The 15,343-nt window shown below is 31.8% G+C and overlaps 1 protein-coding gene and 1 pseudogene across 1 annotated transcript; one reads left to right on the top strand and one right to left on the bottom strand.

Annotated features, from left to right (window-relative positions):
- Nucleotides 1-1,339: 1,339 nt before the first annotated feature.
- Nucleotides 1,340-3,866, bottom strand: LOC142617502 (cytochrome P450 71D8-like). The gene is made up of 3 exons (XM_075790388.1): nt 2,925-3,866; nt 2,318-2,517; nt 1,340-2,029 (listed from the first exon to the last, which is right to left on the bottom strand). Exons 1-3 carry the CDS (start codon nt 3,834-3,836, stop codon nt 1,603-1,605), a joined length of 1,539 nt encoding a protein of 512 aa, XP_075646503.1. The 5' UTR covers nt 3,837-3,866; the 3' UTR covers nt 1,340-1,602.
- A 10,208-nt stretch (nt 3,867-14,074) lies between these two features.
- Nucleotides 14,075-15,343, top strand: LOC142616713 (UDP-glycosyltransferase 87A2-like; annotated as a pseudogene).

Below are 15,343 nucleotides of genomic sequence, written 5' to 3'. Positions count from 1 at the left end.
TTCTAAAATTTGGACATCCAGAGCTTTTGAAAATGAGTACTAATTTGACTTCTTTTGGAAATAAAATAAAATGATAAGATATGACGCTTTAAGTATGGTCATACTATATAGCCTATGAAATTACGGAATTTAATGTCTAAAATTTTTTCAAAGCCTTCTTTTTACGAATTTTGCCAAATAATTTTTTTATCATATTTTGTAAGTTTACTTTATGATATCAATATTTGATATAATTGGGACCACATTAGATGAGAAAAAGGATTTCTAAGAGTTAAATTTAGGGCTTTGAGAAAAAAGAGAAAACCATAGATATTATTTTCCTCCAAATAGACTTTTGGCCAAAGAAAGGAAAGGAATTTGGAGAGAGGAGAAAACTTTCAAATGATTTTTTAAAACTATTTTGTGATTTCCCTTTAGTATATTAGCGAATTTGTTGAAGTTGTAATTTGTGTTGTGGTTTCAAGAGTCCTGAAGAGAAATGATATCTTTTAATTTACTTAATTTATTGTCGTGCTGTACTTATATTAGGGTTTGACGAGAGTATTTCGAATTCCAATTCTATTCATGATTATTATTCATTATGTAATTCAATTTCTTAAGTGTTTGGTATTACAGAGTCCCTTTTTTTTTTTTACAAGATAAAAATATTACTCTAGTCTAATCTAAGTGTATATATGTTTGAATGTCATTTTTTGAGACTTGAACCTCGGTCCTTCCCTATCACACCACACAAACACTTATACTTTTAAAGTAACCATCGCGTTAAGAGTGTGTGATGGTATTAGGACTTATTTAATGTTCATACAATTATGTACAATTTGCAAAGAGTTAATGATTTCCCGTTATTTCACCGTGCACCATTGGTGCAGTGGTCACTCCACAAGTATAAATACTTGTAGGGTGTGAGGGGCAAAGAGTCAGGGTTCAAGTTTTCAGGAGGAAACTTTATACACATATATATTTAGATTAAGCTAGAGTAGAAATTCTATCTTGTATAAAAAATATATATATATAAAAAATATAAAAAGATTTCCCGTTGTTTTAAGTTATGCCTTTTGTATGTTTCAAATTGTTCAATGCGTGTGTTCCATGCATGCGTATTTGATTAAGATATTTATAAAAATAGCACACTACTAGATTTAGAGTTCATAGGGTTTTTGGAATTCTGTCTGAATATATGCCTATGCATGTGTGTATAGTGCATAAATATGTAGTTGTATTCACACCTTCTTTGAATCTAAGCGCCACTTTCTTAGTTGTGTGCACTCGTGTATCAATTTTTTGATTGTGGTAAATCAAAACTTGAAAAAAATTGAACATTTATAAACTTCTGACTTCCACATAATGATTTCATTCATCATTCAACATATACATTATTTAAATAGGATACACTAGATGCCAACACTTCCTCAAATATATGAAGAAGTTAAAGATCAATACTTCTTAAAATATGTTACACACCAAACATAATAACAACTTTGGCTAACTAACAATACTCAGTTTATTGTTTAATTTAAATAACCTAATTAATCAAAGTACAACCAACCACCTTATCACTTTATCTTGAAATATCCGCACATAATATATTTGCAACCCTATTATTTAGTGTCTTTCATGAAGAAGAGGTTTCAAAGGAGTGGCAATTAGGTACAAATCATTTTTTCTCCTACAAGATATTCCAAAACTCTCAGACATGTCAAGTTCTTTTGGTTTGATCTCATTAGGGAGTTTCCAATTAAAGTGATATAACAATCGAGAAAGAACGAGTTCAATATTTGCAAGAGCAAATGATATGCCTGGACATATCCTCCTACCACCTCCAAATGGAACAAATCCAAAGTCGGACCCTTTAAAATTAATAAGAGAATCTTGAAATCTCTCGGGGAAAAAGCATTCAGAATCAATCCAATATTCAGGATCTCTCCCAATAGCCCATGCATTAATGATTACTGTGGTGTTGTTCGGTACCTCATACCCATTAATTTCACATTTTTCTCTTGCTTCTCTGGCGATCAAGGCAGCAGAAGGGGATTCAGATCCTCTAGAGTTCCTACGAACTCTACCAAGTAGAGTTCATTAAATCCTAACCACTCTTTAATGATTTAATGGTTTAGATTCTGCCATGTCAGTATTTCATTAATAATATTTTTAAAATAATAAAATAATGTTGTAAACAAAACAATTAAGATGATTGTTAATGAAATGCTGACATGGCAGAATCTAGACCACTAAATCATTAAAGAGTGGTTAGGATTTAATGAACTCTACTTGGTAGAGTACCCTAGGAACTCTAGAGGATCTGAATCCAGCAGAAGGGTGTAATCGCAAAGTTTCTTTTACCACTAATTTCAAGTAATCTAGCTTTTGAATGTTTGCCTCATTAAAATTTCTCTGCCCTTCAAGAACTTGTCGCACTTCTGCTTGTGCCTTTTCCATTACTCTTGGGTTTTTAATTAATTCTGACATTGCCCATTCAATTGTGGTTGCTGAAGTCTCACTTCCCGCAAAAAAGACCTCCTGAAAAATGATGTTGACTTACAATTACATAGTGATCGAAATGATGATTTAATACTAAGCAAAATAGGTTTGCTTTATAATTTGTGTATGTATATGTGATTTTTCTTCTAAATTCCTAATTTCGTGAATCTTGGATGTTGATAATTGTTACGTGTAAATGAAATTTATGTCAAGAGGCAAATTTTTTTCTGCACTACACAATCTACTTGGCTTATAAACTACGAAGTCTACCACTCAAAAGAATATGGTGTGGCAAAATACGTGAAGGTACATACCTCAAATAGCTCACCATTTTATGGAGTAAAAGAATCCTTGTAAAACTATTTGTATAAAGCTGCGCATTTACTAATTGAGAAGATGAAAAAATAAATAAATAAAAGGGGAAGCACAATTGCACAAAAAAATACCAGTGTGACAGCTTTGATGTGGTTGCTTGTGACGTTAAATCCAAGCTCGCCCGTTTCCTGAAGTTTCAGAAGCACATCAATCATATCATCATTATCGCTTTCTTCACTTTTTTTAGCTGAAATGACAATTCTTTTCTTCTTATGATCGTTGATTATATCATTCAGAATTTTGTCTGTTTTTCTATGCGTTTTCAACAATGCGAGCTTGATTCCTGTAAGGAAGCGAAGGAACTTTAGTGAAGGGAAGAAATCAGGTAAGTCAAAGGCTCCATCTAGAGTAAACATTTCCTTGATTAATGATATGAATTCTTTTTCATATTTGCACTTCTTCCCAATGGCTGCCCTGAAAGCTGTACAATATGTTGAGAAGAAGATCTTCTCACTGAGATTGATTGGAACTCCCTCTGAGAAGGAAATGGATTCAACAAGATTATTTACCACTTCTTCTCTAATTCTGCTAAATGACTGGACTCGCTTGGCACTCGGGAGCTTTGAGACACAAATCTTTCTCATTTGTCTCCAATAATCACCATAGGGAGCAAAGACTATACCTGAATTACCGTAGCACATAACTTCAATGGCAAGAACAATTGGCCTATTTGCCAAAGCAGCATCATGCGTCTTCAGCACTTCTTCAACTACTTTTGGAGATGAAATGATTATAGCCACGACCTCACACAGTTGTAATTGCATAATAGGTCCATATTTCATGGCTAAGTCTCTCAAAGATCGATGTGGTAGAGAGAAACCTAGTTGGTGCAAATTCCCTATAAGAGGCAGTTTCCATGGCCCTGATGGCAACTTATGGCTTTGGCGTTTGGCTTTGGACCTCTTCCAATAAAAAACTATGATAAACAAGAAGAAGAAGAGGCACGAATAGAGAGGAAAGGAGGGCATTGTGATTGGGAGCATTGGGGACAAGAAAAGAAGCTCTATGTTTGGGAATAGGGTAATTCAATACTATTTGAAGTTTTACTTTTTCCTTTTTAATTTTTGTGGTTTTGGGTTGCATACGTTGTCAACCTCGTGCGGCTCTACACAAAAGTTTTTCCCAATTTCGCATGGTTCAATTTGGCAATTTCACATTAGAAGCCGATTAACATTAAAAAAAGGCAGACCAAATTAACAACTTTATTTGTTCGATGACGTGGATGTCAAATACTGTCCTCTTTCTTTTCTTTTCTTTTCTTTTCTTTTTCTTTTTTTTTTTTTTTTTTGAGACAAAGGTAAGCGAAATAGTATTAAAAAAAACCAAAACTATAAAAACAACACAAGTTCAAGGGCAAATCCTAATGGAAAACGTCTTCCACATCCTCATGCAGAGATTCTACCCATACTATATCTTTATTTAGGCTATGTTTCAGATTATTTCATTGCCCAAATTTGTTACTGGAAGCCAAATTAACCAGCTTCATTTTAAATATATATATAAATATGCATGTCACAACATGCTGTCATTCTTGCTTTTCTCTAATTTGTTTTCCTTCATTCTCTTTCTATTGCAGGTGTAAGTTTGTAGGGATAAATGGTTTGTGGATAAGCGTTTTTTTATTTTATTTTTTTAATAACATTGTGGATAAGTGTTTTGATAACACGTTTGCTGGCGTAAAACGTTTTTGGATAAGGGAGCATATCCTACAGATTAGCCAAAACTAAAATCCTCTTTATTTTAGAGAATTAAATCTTAATATTTGAGATAGGTTTCAATTAGGCCCACCAAGTACCGACGCAAAAAATGAGGGCTGGTGTGAAAAAAATTGGTGAACTCTCGTTGAATGTAATTAATCGTGAAAATATTAGTAACACAAGTAATTTCACGCATAATTTCAAATTATAGGATGACAAACTGTAAATGATAAAAAAATAAATGATAAGTCTATATAAAAATAACTAATAATGGGTTACTGTCTATCACATAACATACTTGTTAAGAATAAATGTAAAATTGGTTTTGTTCCGAAAATAACTCATTGGTTTTGTGTCACTAGCTTCAAAGTTCAAAGCAAGGATCACGTTTCAGATAGCTCCAATGTCAGTTAGATTATGATTCTCTATCAAAGGATTCCACTCGAATTTGAGCCACTAACAACATCATGACAAAAAGTCCAAAATCCATAAAAGTAAAGAAAAGAAATCCCAATTGGCTTGAAAGAAATTGTTGATGGATGAGTCTCCTTTAAAGTTCAAAGACCAGAGTCTTCAAATTGGTGTTCCCCAGGATATCCGAAGCATGTTATTTAGATTTCATAATACTGTAGACGTAACTCTTTTCACAACAACTTTCATACAAATGATCAACTGTTAATGATGAATAACACTTTCTAAATGTATCAGCCACTTTTGTTTTTCTTACCATTTGTCACTGACTATTTCAAAAATATATGAAAAATATTGTTAAAAAAAAAAAAAAAATGTATGTAGTACTGTTGGTCACCCATTCGTCACAGATTATTGAAATGAATATCCCAAAAGCTGTGTCATTATTTACCACTGTTTTAGAGTTTTTATGCTTTAAAAAAAACAAGCAATTTTTAATTAGTGCATAAATGACTTCTGTTTTAGGTGAGAATGTATAAATAGCTTAAGTTCAGTGCACAAGCAACACAGACATGACACATGTTTAAAATTAACCGTATTTCATCATTGTGTCAACTCTGGAAGATTTTGATTATAGAATGAAAAAAGTATCTTATAAGACTGTTTTATAAGATATCTATTTCACAACATGTGTGAGTCTCACACATGAGTTTCACTTCCCAATTTTACAAATTGTGATAGATAGGGAGAAATTTCTAATGAGGTTGTCTCATATAAAAGATTGTCTCATAAAATACATTCTCAAGAAGAGGATTTATGCTATAAGGGTCAATTAAATTATCGACATGTGCAAGTATGGGTGTTATGCACCCATTAATTTGTACCATAAAGGTTGGTGTTAGTATTTTCTTCTATTATTATTACTACTAATGTATAGCTCTGTGCATATGCACGAGTATAATTAAAAATAATCACAATTATACTTTTTTTTAAAATATTTAAATTATACACAGTATTAGTTTACATTTTTTTTAAATCATACATTTCTAAAATATGTAATAGTTTCTCAATATATATATATATATATATATATATATGATTTAGAATTTAATTGGATTTAGACTCTTCAGTTTTTTCACCCAATAATTTACTTGTCATAAAAATTCAAAAAATAAATGGACATATGGGGGAAAATTGAACTCCCATTAATATTCAATTTAAAATTTAATAGGATTTGAAATTTTTTATTTTTACACTCAATAATTCGTTTGGAAAAAAAATTAAAAATTAAATAAAACACGTGACACAAAATTGAAAAATTCAATTAAAATTTAATTGAATTTTCTCTAAACTTTGACTATGTATGTATGTATGTATGTATGTATATAGATTCGAAAGTCAAAGTTGGTGCTAGTAAATCGTGAATCATAATCACAACTTTATTTGAGAGCAACAGTGAATATATAAATTTATTATCTTTTTTCATAACTTATTTTTAATGTAATTATTTTCATAACTTATTAATTAAGGTGTTAAATTTTTATTTAAAGTGACACTACTTTCACTTATTCGGAATAATACATTTGTCACCCATCACAACAAAACATGTTTTATTGCTAAAATTTTTAATCACTAAATATATTTTTCTTTCATTAAACCAATAGTTCAACTAATGATATCATGAAATCTTGAGTTGAAATGTTGATTTCATTCGAGTCACACAAAATCATCTACCCAGCTTAGAATGTTAAGATCACCTGGGAGTTGGCCTCGTGATAAGAAGTTTTTATGACCCGTCACATCTACAAATTCGAAAATTGTAGGTTCAAGTAGTGGTAAACCCTACTAGTACCCAAGTAGTCCCATGCTATAATGCATTGCGGAGCAATGATCATGCATGTGAGCACCTTTTTTATCTTAGAAAAAAAAATCACAATATCATGAAATTGTGAGTTGAAAAACTAATTTCATCCCATGGTTGAACCATTTTCAAAAAACAACAAATTTTCCTATGCTCCTCATCCACTATTAGGACACTAAAGCCATTTTGAAAAATTATCAATAAGAAGACTAAAATGCAAAGCCCATCTTCTAAGTTTCATAACTTTTTATTCCATTCCTTTAAATTTGCATTTTGTCATTTCAAGTCTCTAAGTTTCAAATCTCCTCAATTGAGTCCTCCATTAAGTCACCATCCATATATGCTATTAACCTACCCAAAATGGCGTCATTTTGACTATAATTTAATATTTACTATTTGTTTTATTATTTATTTCGTAACTTAGGAAAGAAACATTAACTAAAAATAAACTCATAAATTAAAATAACCCATTTACCCCACCCACCTCATCTAAAGAACAAGAAAATCCCTAGCCTAACCCGATATCTAAGAGACTTAGAGGGAGAAAGAGAGATTGAGAGGGAGAAGGATAGCAATAGACCGAGAGGGACAAGGAGCTGTTTTCGGTGGCTCTCCCCAGGTTTTCACACAACTCTGCTCAAATAGGTCTACTTGGCGTCTTTGGCTAATTCTTCACTTGGTTCAGGCCAAGAAGAAGAAGAAGAAGAAGAAGCAATAGATGAAAGAATATATGATTAGAGTAAGAAAAAAAAAAAGATCTTTAAAGTGGGCAAAAAAAAATTCATTGCTCTTTGAATTATCATCTTTCTTTTTATATTTTCCTCAAATAATAGTTTTTTCTTTTCTGGGTCTACTTTATTTTACCTTAACTATTACTTCTATTATTGTTGTTGTTGTATACTTGTATTTTATGTATGTACAAAAAAATTTGGATGAAGAGTAAGACTGTGTTGTTGTATCTAGGAAGCCTTGGGATTGGAAAGTATTTAGTTTGGAGAGGATTGTGTTCCTGTGGATCAGTTGCTGTTTCCAAGATTTTCTGTTCCCCACAACTCCCATAACTGCTTTGATTTCCAAGTCCTTTTCTAATCTCATTTTTCTTTTTCTTTTTTCTTCTTTCTTTCTCTCTCTAAAATTTGTATTTTAAAAACTTCATTATCTTAGGCTGCTAAGCTATAAATATTTCTCTCTTTCCCCCTCTCGATCTCTCTTTTTCTCTCCTTCTCCCTCTTTCTCCCTCTCATACTCTCACATATCGAAGTAGGCTAGGGATTTATGTGTTTTTCCAATGAGGCGGGTGGTGTAACTAGGGTTATTTTAATTTCTAATTTTTTTTTAAAAAAAAATTAACACTTTTTTTAAATTAAGAAATAAATAATAAAATATATAATAAATACTAAACTATGGCCAAAACTAACGATAATTATGGATAGTGAGTTAACAAAGGATTGAATTGAAGAAATTTGAAACTTAGAGAAATAAAATGACAAAATGCAAACTTGGAGGACTAAAGTGAAAAATGATAAAATACCTTATCAATCTGGCAAACAGCAAGATTAGTGGACGGCTATGCCCTTTGGACTAAAAAATGCTCTATCTCAATTCCAAAAGGTAGTGGTAACCCTATTCCAACCTATCTTGGCTAATGCATTGATCTATGCGAATGATATTCTTCTGTTCTCAAAAGATGCAGAATCCCATGAAAGATTACTCACTGAATATTACAATTTAGTGAAATCTCAAGGGATTATGCTTTCAAAAAAGAAAATGGTCATTGGACTGACTTCTATAAAAATTTTGGGAGTAAACATCTCAGGTGGAAAATACACTTTGCGGTGACACAGTCTTTGTCATCCTCAAATTCTCTTATCAATGATTTGAAGAGGAAGATCAAAATGATTGAGCAAGAGCTTGAAACAATTGCATCTATGGTCAAAGATATATCTAGTTCTTTCCCTCTTATTAGTCAAAAAGTAAAAGAAAGAAATCAATTGCTCACTTAACTCCAATCCATAGAAAGGTCCTAGAAGATAGCCACACAACCCTCTCCAATGTTTGTTTACACTCCCCACCAACCCAGACAATCATTGTACAAAGACCTATCTATACCCATAGCCTCCCCATTTTTGTCCAATTCTCTAGGACAAAATTTTCGACCCTTAGGCACAATTCATCCTGCTTACTACCCTCTCAAGACAAGTGGAATCCTCCCAGCCATAACTTACCCTCAACAACTTAAACCAAAATCCCAAAACCACCCAAAAAAAAAAAAAAAAAAGATCCATTGGATCAAACTCCAGACCCAACCATTGGTGTATCCTCAAAACGTCCAGATATGAACATGTTGTCCATAGACCTGATCCTCCAAATTCAATTTCATCATTCTTGAAAACCCTTACTCTTAAAGACTCAAAATCCCTTTATGCACTCCCAATAATTGCTAACACTGATTTAGATTTGTCTAATCTTGGTCTAGAAGAGGTGTTCGTGTACCAACTAGAAGACCAATCAACTCTGAAGGTCTCATGAGTTGTGTCGGTAGAGAATACATGGAGCAGTGGTGGCGCCACATGGTGTTCAGGGGGTTCAAATAAAGCCCCTAACTTATGATTTTTCTTTTTACATATAATATTTTAAATTATTTTTGTTTTGAACACTTTAAAATAAAATTTTGAACTCATTGAAATAAGTTCAAAGAACAAATCAATTAAATTACTTAAATTTATTTTGGCCTTCCTAAACAAAAAGAAAAAACTCAACATCAAACCAATTTTATCTAAAATCCAAGGAAAAAAATAGCAAGTCCAACAACAAAATTTAATTTTTTGATCTTAAATCTCAAAAAAAGACAATTAAATGATCTGTAAAGTGTACACATTAAAATAAAATTAAGTATAAGGTAATGGAAGTGGGGCATAAGATAGTGGAGAATGAACATTTATTTTTTACTGATTGTATTGTTCCGGTGAATTCTTGATAGAGTATTGTAAAAAACAAAACAAAATTCTTCTTAATGAATTACAAACACCTATAAGCTGTCACAATTGAGTTGAATTGTTAAATAAAAGAATTGAAAAGAGTAAAAACAAAAACTAATAAATAATGAATTAGAGCATTCTAAGTAATAATAATTAAAATTCACTTAACAACAATAATTAATAACTTTATTATAGTAATACAGAATAGATAATTTACAAGATTTAATCTTAATGATAATAATTAATATCTTCATTATACTAAGAAAATATATGCCCAATGAACTTATAATTAACCTTTAATTCTCTTGCTAATATTATGAATGAATTTTTGATAGGGAAGTCACGTACATACAAGATTTATCTCCTACATAAGATTTATAATCTAAAAGAACTCGTGTTGATTTAGAAAAAAAAAAAAAAAAATCTTCCTTTGGATCATAGGATACAAAAGATCTCATCATTATTATCATAATGATTAAGATAAAAAAAAAAAAAATTTATTTACAATAAGGTCTTTATCTACCTATTTAACACAAATTTTCTTAACTTCTTTAAAAAAATATTCTTACAGCCGCCCCATCGACTCGAAAAAAGATACCTTAGGTGGCTTATGTGGTTCACCCACTGTTCACATGTGATATGTGATGATTACGCTTTTGTGGACACGCGTCTTTCAAATCCACTAACTTGATCATGATGTCGGTAAGAGCATTCATTTTAAGCTAGTTAATTAAAAAAGCTCAGTGCCATCCTATGCCCACAATGCACGTACTTCCAAAAACACCATGCCAACTGCGTATTTTCACTATTTTGTATTATAATGATGACAATAACCATTTCGGTAAATTTTTACAGTGATAGTGACGCATTCTAAATCATAAGTTGTGAGTTTTGAACATTCCACTCCTTTATTCTTTGGAAATTTAATATAAAATTTTGGTAAAATTTTTGTATTGCATTGTAGTTTAGCATTCAATATAAAAAAATGGGTAAAATTGGTATAATTTTGCCTAAAAATAACTTCCATTAATCTGTATATACTTGTGTAAATTTACAAGTTTATAACAGTGATTATGTAAATTTACACTGACACTATTTACTTTTGTATTTAGTTGTTTATTCTTTTTTTTACATATTTCGAGAATGAAATAATAAAATGAATGTTGGTTGTTACATGTGAAAAAAGAAAAATAATTTTAAAAATAAGAAAAATTGATATTTTAATAAAATATAACATAAAATTATTATATGTATCTGATTTGGGTGTTTTGAAAAATGAATATACAAAATAATATATATATATATATATATATATATATATATATATATATATATAAACACACGCTATACTATAAAACTGAATCGTTTTCACTTTTTTTTTTTAACTTCCTAAGTGCTTGCTATATGGAATTTGAAGCTCCCACAATTTTCAAAATCAACAATATTTTTATAAAAATAAATAAATCTCGTCCTCTAAAAAAACAAAACCTGATAGAGGCGAAACTAGGCAGAGCTTTTTGAAATTTCCATTATTTGTCAATATAATTGGTAATAAATAACTTAGAAATTAAAGAAAATTTTCTTCATCGACCCCCCCTCAAACTATAGAATTTACAACTTCAAGCTTAGAATTTTGAATTAACCCAGTAAGAGTAAACCCCCTTTAAAAAATAGTAATTAAAAGAAGAAGAAAAAAAAAATGTCTACCCCATTGTAGCGCCGCCTTGCCTTACCATGCAATCTTCCGATCGTCTGCTAAACTCCACTCCTAAACCAGTCCAACCGGTGGTATAACTCTCAATCTACGTCTCTATCTTTGTTTTCTTTCTCGCACTATTGTTCTGTCTGCTGTCACTGCTGTAAAGTAGTACACAAATGACATTTACCTATATGACCAACTAATAAAAGTAAAAACTTTGGCTGAATGTATTGTAAAGGCAAAAATACATTTTTAGTCTCTACATTTTGGGTCAATTTTCATTTTGGTCCTTAAATTGATTTTGCGCCTACATCTATCCTTGAAATTAGAAAGTTGTTTCCATTTTAGTCCTTGCGGTCAACCCACTAACAGAAAAGTCCTAAATGGCAAATGAAGTGCACTACTTGCATAATAAATGCTGATGTGGCTAATAAAATAATAATAATAAATTTACTTGATTTTTAAAAATGCTACGTCAGCATTTTTTTAAAAAACAAAACAATTAAAAAAATTATGAATTTCTAATTTTTTTAATTTATTATTCTAATTTTTTAATCTAATTAAAGTAACTTAAATAAAATAAAATAAAAACCATTTTCCTATTCTTTTCATCTGATCCGCCCCATTTGGAAATCATTTTTCTTTTGGTTTCAATGTTTCATCCGCCCACATGCTCTCTCTCTCTCTCTCTCTCTCTCTCTCTCTCTCTCTCTCTCTCTCTCTCTCTCTCTCTCTCTCTCTCTCTCTCTCCATAAACAATCTCTTCAAGCTGTGTAAAACCACCACAGTCACTGTTCATCAAGGAGCACCTTCGTTAATGGGTTTTGGTTTTCAAGGTTTGATTTTTGGTGGGTGTGTTTGGGTTTCTAGATCTGTGATTTTGGTTTGTAGAGTTTAATCGATAATCGGGTTTTGTGGATATTAGTTAAGGCAATAAGATTGGTGACTAGGACGCGACTAACCTTTTGTAGGGAAAAGAAACTAGGATGCACCAAAAAGAGTAGAAAAGAAGAGAACAATAATAATCAAGATTTCTTTCTACCCTCTTTCCCAATTTCTGTCAATATTTTCATTTTTCCGTAACAACTCGATTTTGGCCCCAAAATTTGTTTACACTAGAATCGAGAGGGACAAAATTCTTTATCTAATTCTTTGTCTAACATTTATTGTGCCAATAAATGCTAAACAAAGAAGGGGCAGTTTTTGATATCGTATTTTGTCTGTTCTCGATTCACAAGTCAAAACAAAGAAAAAAAAAAAATAAACAAATAAAAAAGGGTGCAAAAACATAAGTTTTAAAGCCAAAAAGGGAAAATAAATAAATAAAACATGTTTGAACCTGGGATGGAGCTAGGATTTTAAGTAAAGAGGGGCAACCTTGACCTCTAGTTTGGCGGCTTCTTAGCCACGGAGGTTTTTTTTTTTTTAATGTGTGCATTTGTTCAAGTAAAATTGGTTAATTGGACTTAATTTTTTTTAGCTTTTCTATTGGTGATTTTTGTTGTTGCACAAATGTTTTTTGGCTAGTATATGTTGTTTTAGATTTTAGATCTATAATTTTTTTTAATGGCCTTTAAAATCAGAAAAGTGCTAGAAGTATATTGCTAATATAGTGAGTGATTATTGGTAAGTAAAAAAGTGATGCAAGTAATAGGCTCAAATGTGAACCAATAAGAATTTGAACCTCAAAAGTTTATAAAAATATTGTAAATAAGTTTGTATCTTTAACGTTACTCTAAAAAAATTCAATGATATTATTAAGGGGGCAAAATGTAATTTTATAGAACAAAATTACTAAAGTTAATGCACATATATATATATTAATATATTTAAAAAAAATTAGGGGGGGCCACTGCCCCTGGTCAATTAATGCCTCTGTCCCTGGTTTGAATGGTGAATCAAAAAGTCACAACTGTTGAAAAACTCATTTTACAGAAAATTTGACCAAAAGCTTAACCGGGTATAGTCAACAGTTGACATTTTGATTCAACCGTTGGATTCTATTGGACTTTAGACCGTCTTGGAAGGCATATTTTTTTCCTTCAAAACAATACTTTATAGGCCAAAATTAGAGCTAAACAAATAAGATATCACAAAAATACCGAACCCTAATAAAGTCCTTACTGCATTTTTTAGGACAATTACCAGCTTTTTACTCAGATTTGTGCAATAAATTGTACCTATTAGGCAAGAACTGGAACGAACGGGTTGGACCATCTTGAAGAACAAGGTCTTAGCCAATATTTACCAAAAGGGCTTGTTGATATTAGCTTCGGATTAAAATATATGAATTTTTCAAGGGAAGACGTTCAGAAATTTTCAACTTTCCGACGTATCTCCAAATCAAATGAGGCCAAGACCATTGGAAACTAGACATTTAGAGCTTTCCGTGCATATAACATTTGAAGAAAACAAAGCTCAGAAAGGCCTTCAAATAGTTGCCCGAAAATCAGGCTAAATGTCAGGAAAAAGACGAAAAATGCTCACGAGGCGCTGTCTAATACCTCAATTAATTTGTTCTCTGCTAATGTTCTTGGCTCACCATAGGAGATTCTAGGAGTAGTTTGTCGCTATGATGGACCGGGCCTTCCTCTTTATCTGTTGTTACTGCTACGAGTTCCTGGCCAAGGATGCAATTCATGGGCCAAACTCAATTCCTAAGGACTATGGCACATCAAAGTGTTTAAAAAAACCAATCAAACCACTATACAACAGAAAAGGTCATATCAGATCACCCACACTAGATCTTTGTAACTTTTGTTCTTAGTTGTGAACTGGTAATGTTCGATATTCCAGAATATATGTTTCAAGTAAAGACAGCGTCTTTAGTAGGCACTAAAGTTTATTAAAAAAAAAAAACAAGATTGGCACAAAAAAAAATCCACTAAAGAAACTCATGCTTAGCGTTGTGTGTGTGTGTGTATATATATATATATATATATAGATCACCTACACTAGATCTTTGTAACTTTTGTTCTTAGTTGTGAACTTGTAATGTTCGATATTCCAGAATATATGTTTCAACTAAAGACAGCATCTTTAGTTGGCACTAAAGTTTATTAAAAAAACAAAAAAACAAGATTGGCACAAAAAAAATCTACTAAAGAAACTCAAGCTTAGCGTTGTGTGTGTGTGCACATATATATATATATATATATATATATATTCCCTCTTGTTCCAAGGCAGTTTCTAGTTAGTCGTTACAATATTTAGGCTTTACACCAAGCTTAGCATTGTGTCTATGCCATGTGATTAATTAAGAACGGGGTGAAGAGATTGTGGACTACATCCCTGGAGTTTCTACAATCCGTATTGCTGATCTTCCCACCTTTACATATGGCAATGGTCGACTAGTCTTGCCTGGAGTCCTGGAAAGAATTTCAAGGGTTTCCAATAAAGCACAGTATCTTCTATTCACCACCTTTCACGAACTTGAAGCTGAAGCCATTGACACTTTAAAAACCAACTTTCCTATCCCTGTCTACCCTATTGGTCATGCCATACCTTACTTAGAACTTGAAGAAAAGAGTGCTTCTATAACTAATGCTAACAATGGTGTCAACTATCTCCGGTGGCTTAATTCTCAACCTCCATGTTCGGTGTTGTACATCCCAATGGGAAGTTTCTTTTCGGTTTCAAATGCCCAAATGGATGAAATTTTTGGTGGTATAAGAGACAGTGGTGTTCGGTGCTTGTGGGTGTCAGGTATAGAAACTGGTCGGTTCAAGGATTGTAGTGGTGATATAAGCGTAGCTAGTGGTTCCTTGGTGTGACCAATTGAAGGTGTTGTGCCTGGAATTCCACTCTTGAGGCTGTTTTTGCTGGTGTACCTGTTAGAAGTTAA

The sequence above is a fragment of the Castanea sativa genome, chromosome 11 (assembly GCF_040712315.1).
Source record: "Castanea sativa cultivar Marrone di Chiusa Pesio chromosome 11, ASM4071231v1".
NCBI classification, from domain to species: Eukaryota; Viridiplantae; Streptophyta; class Magnoliopsida; order Fagales; family Fagaceae; genus Castanea; species Castanea sativa.
This window is presented reverse-complemented; position numbering and strand designations above follow the sequence as displayed.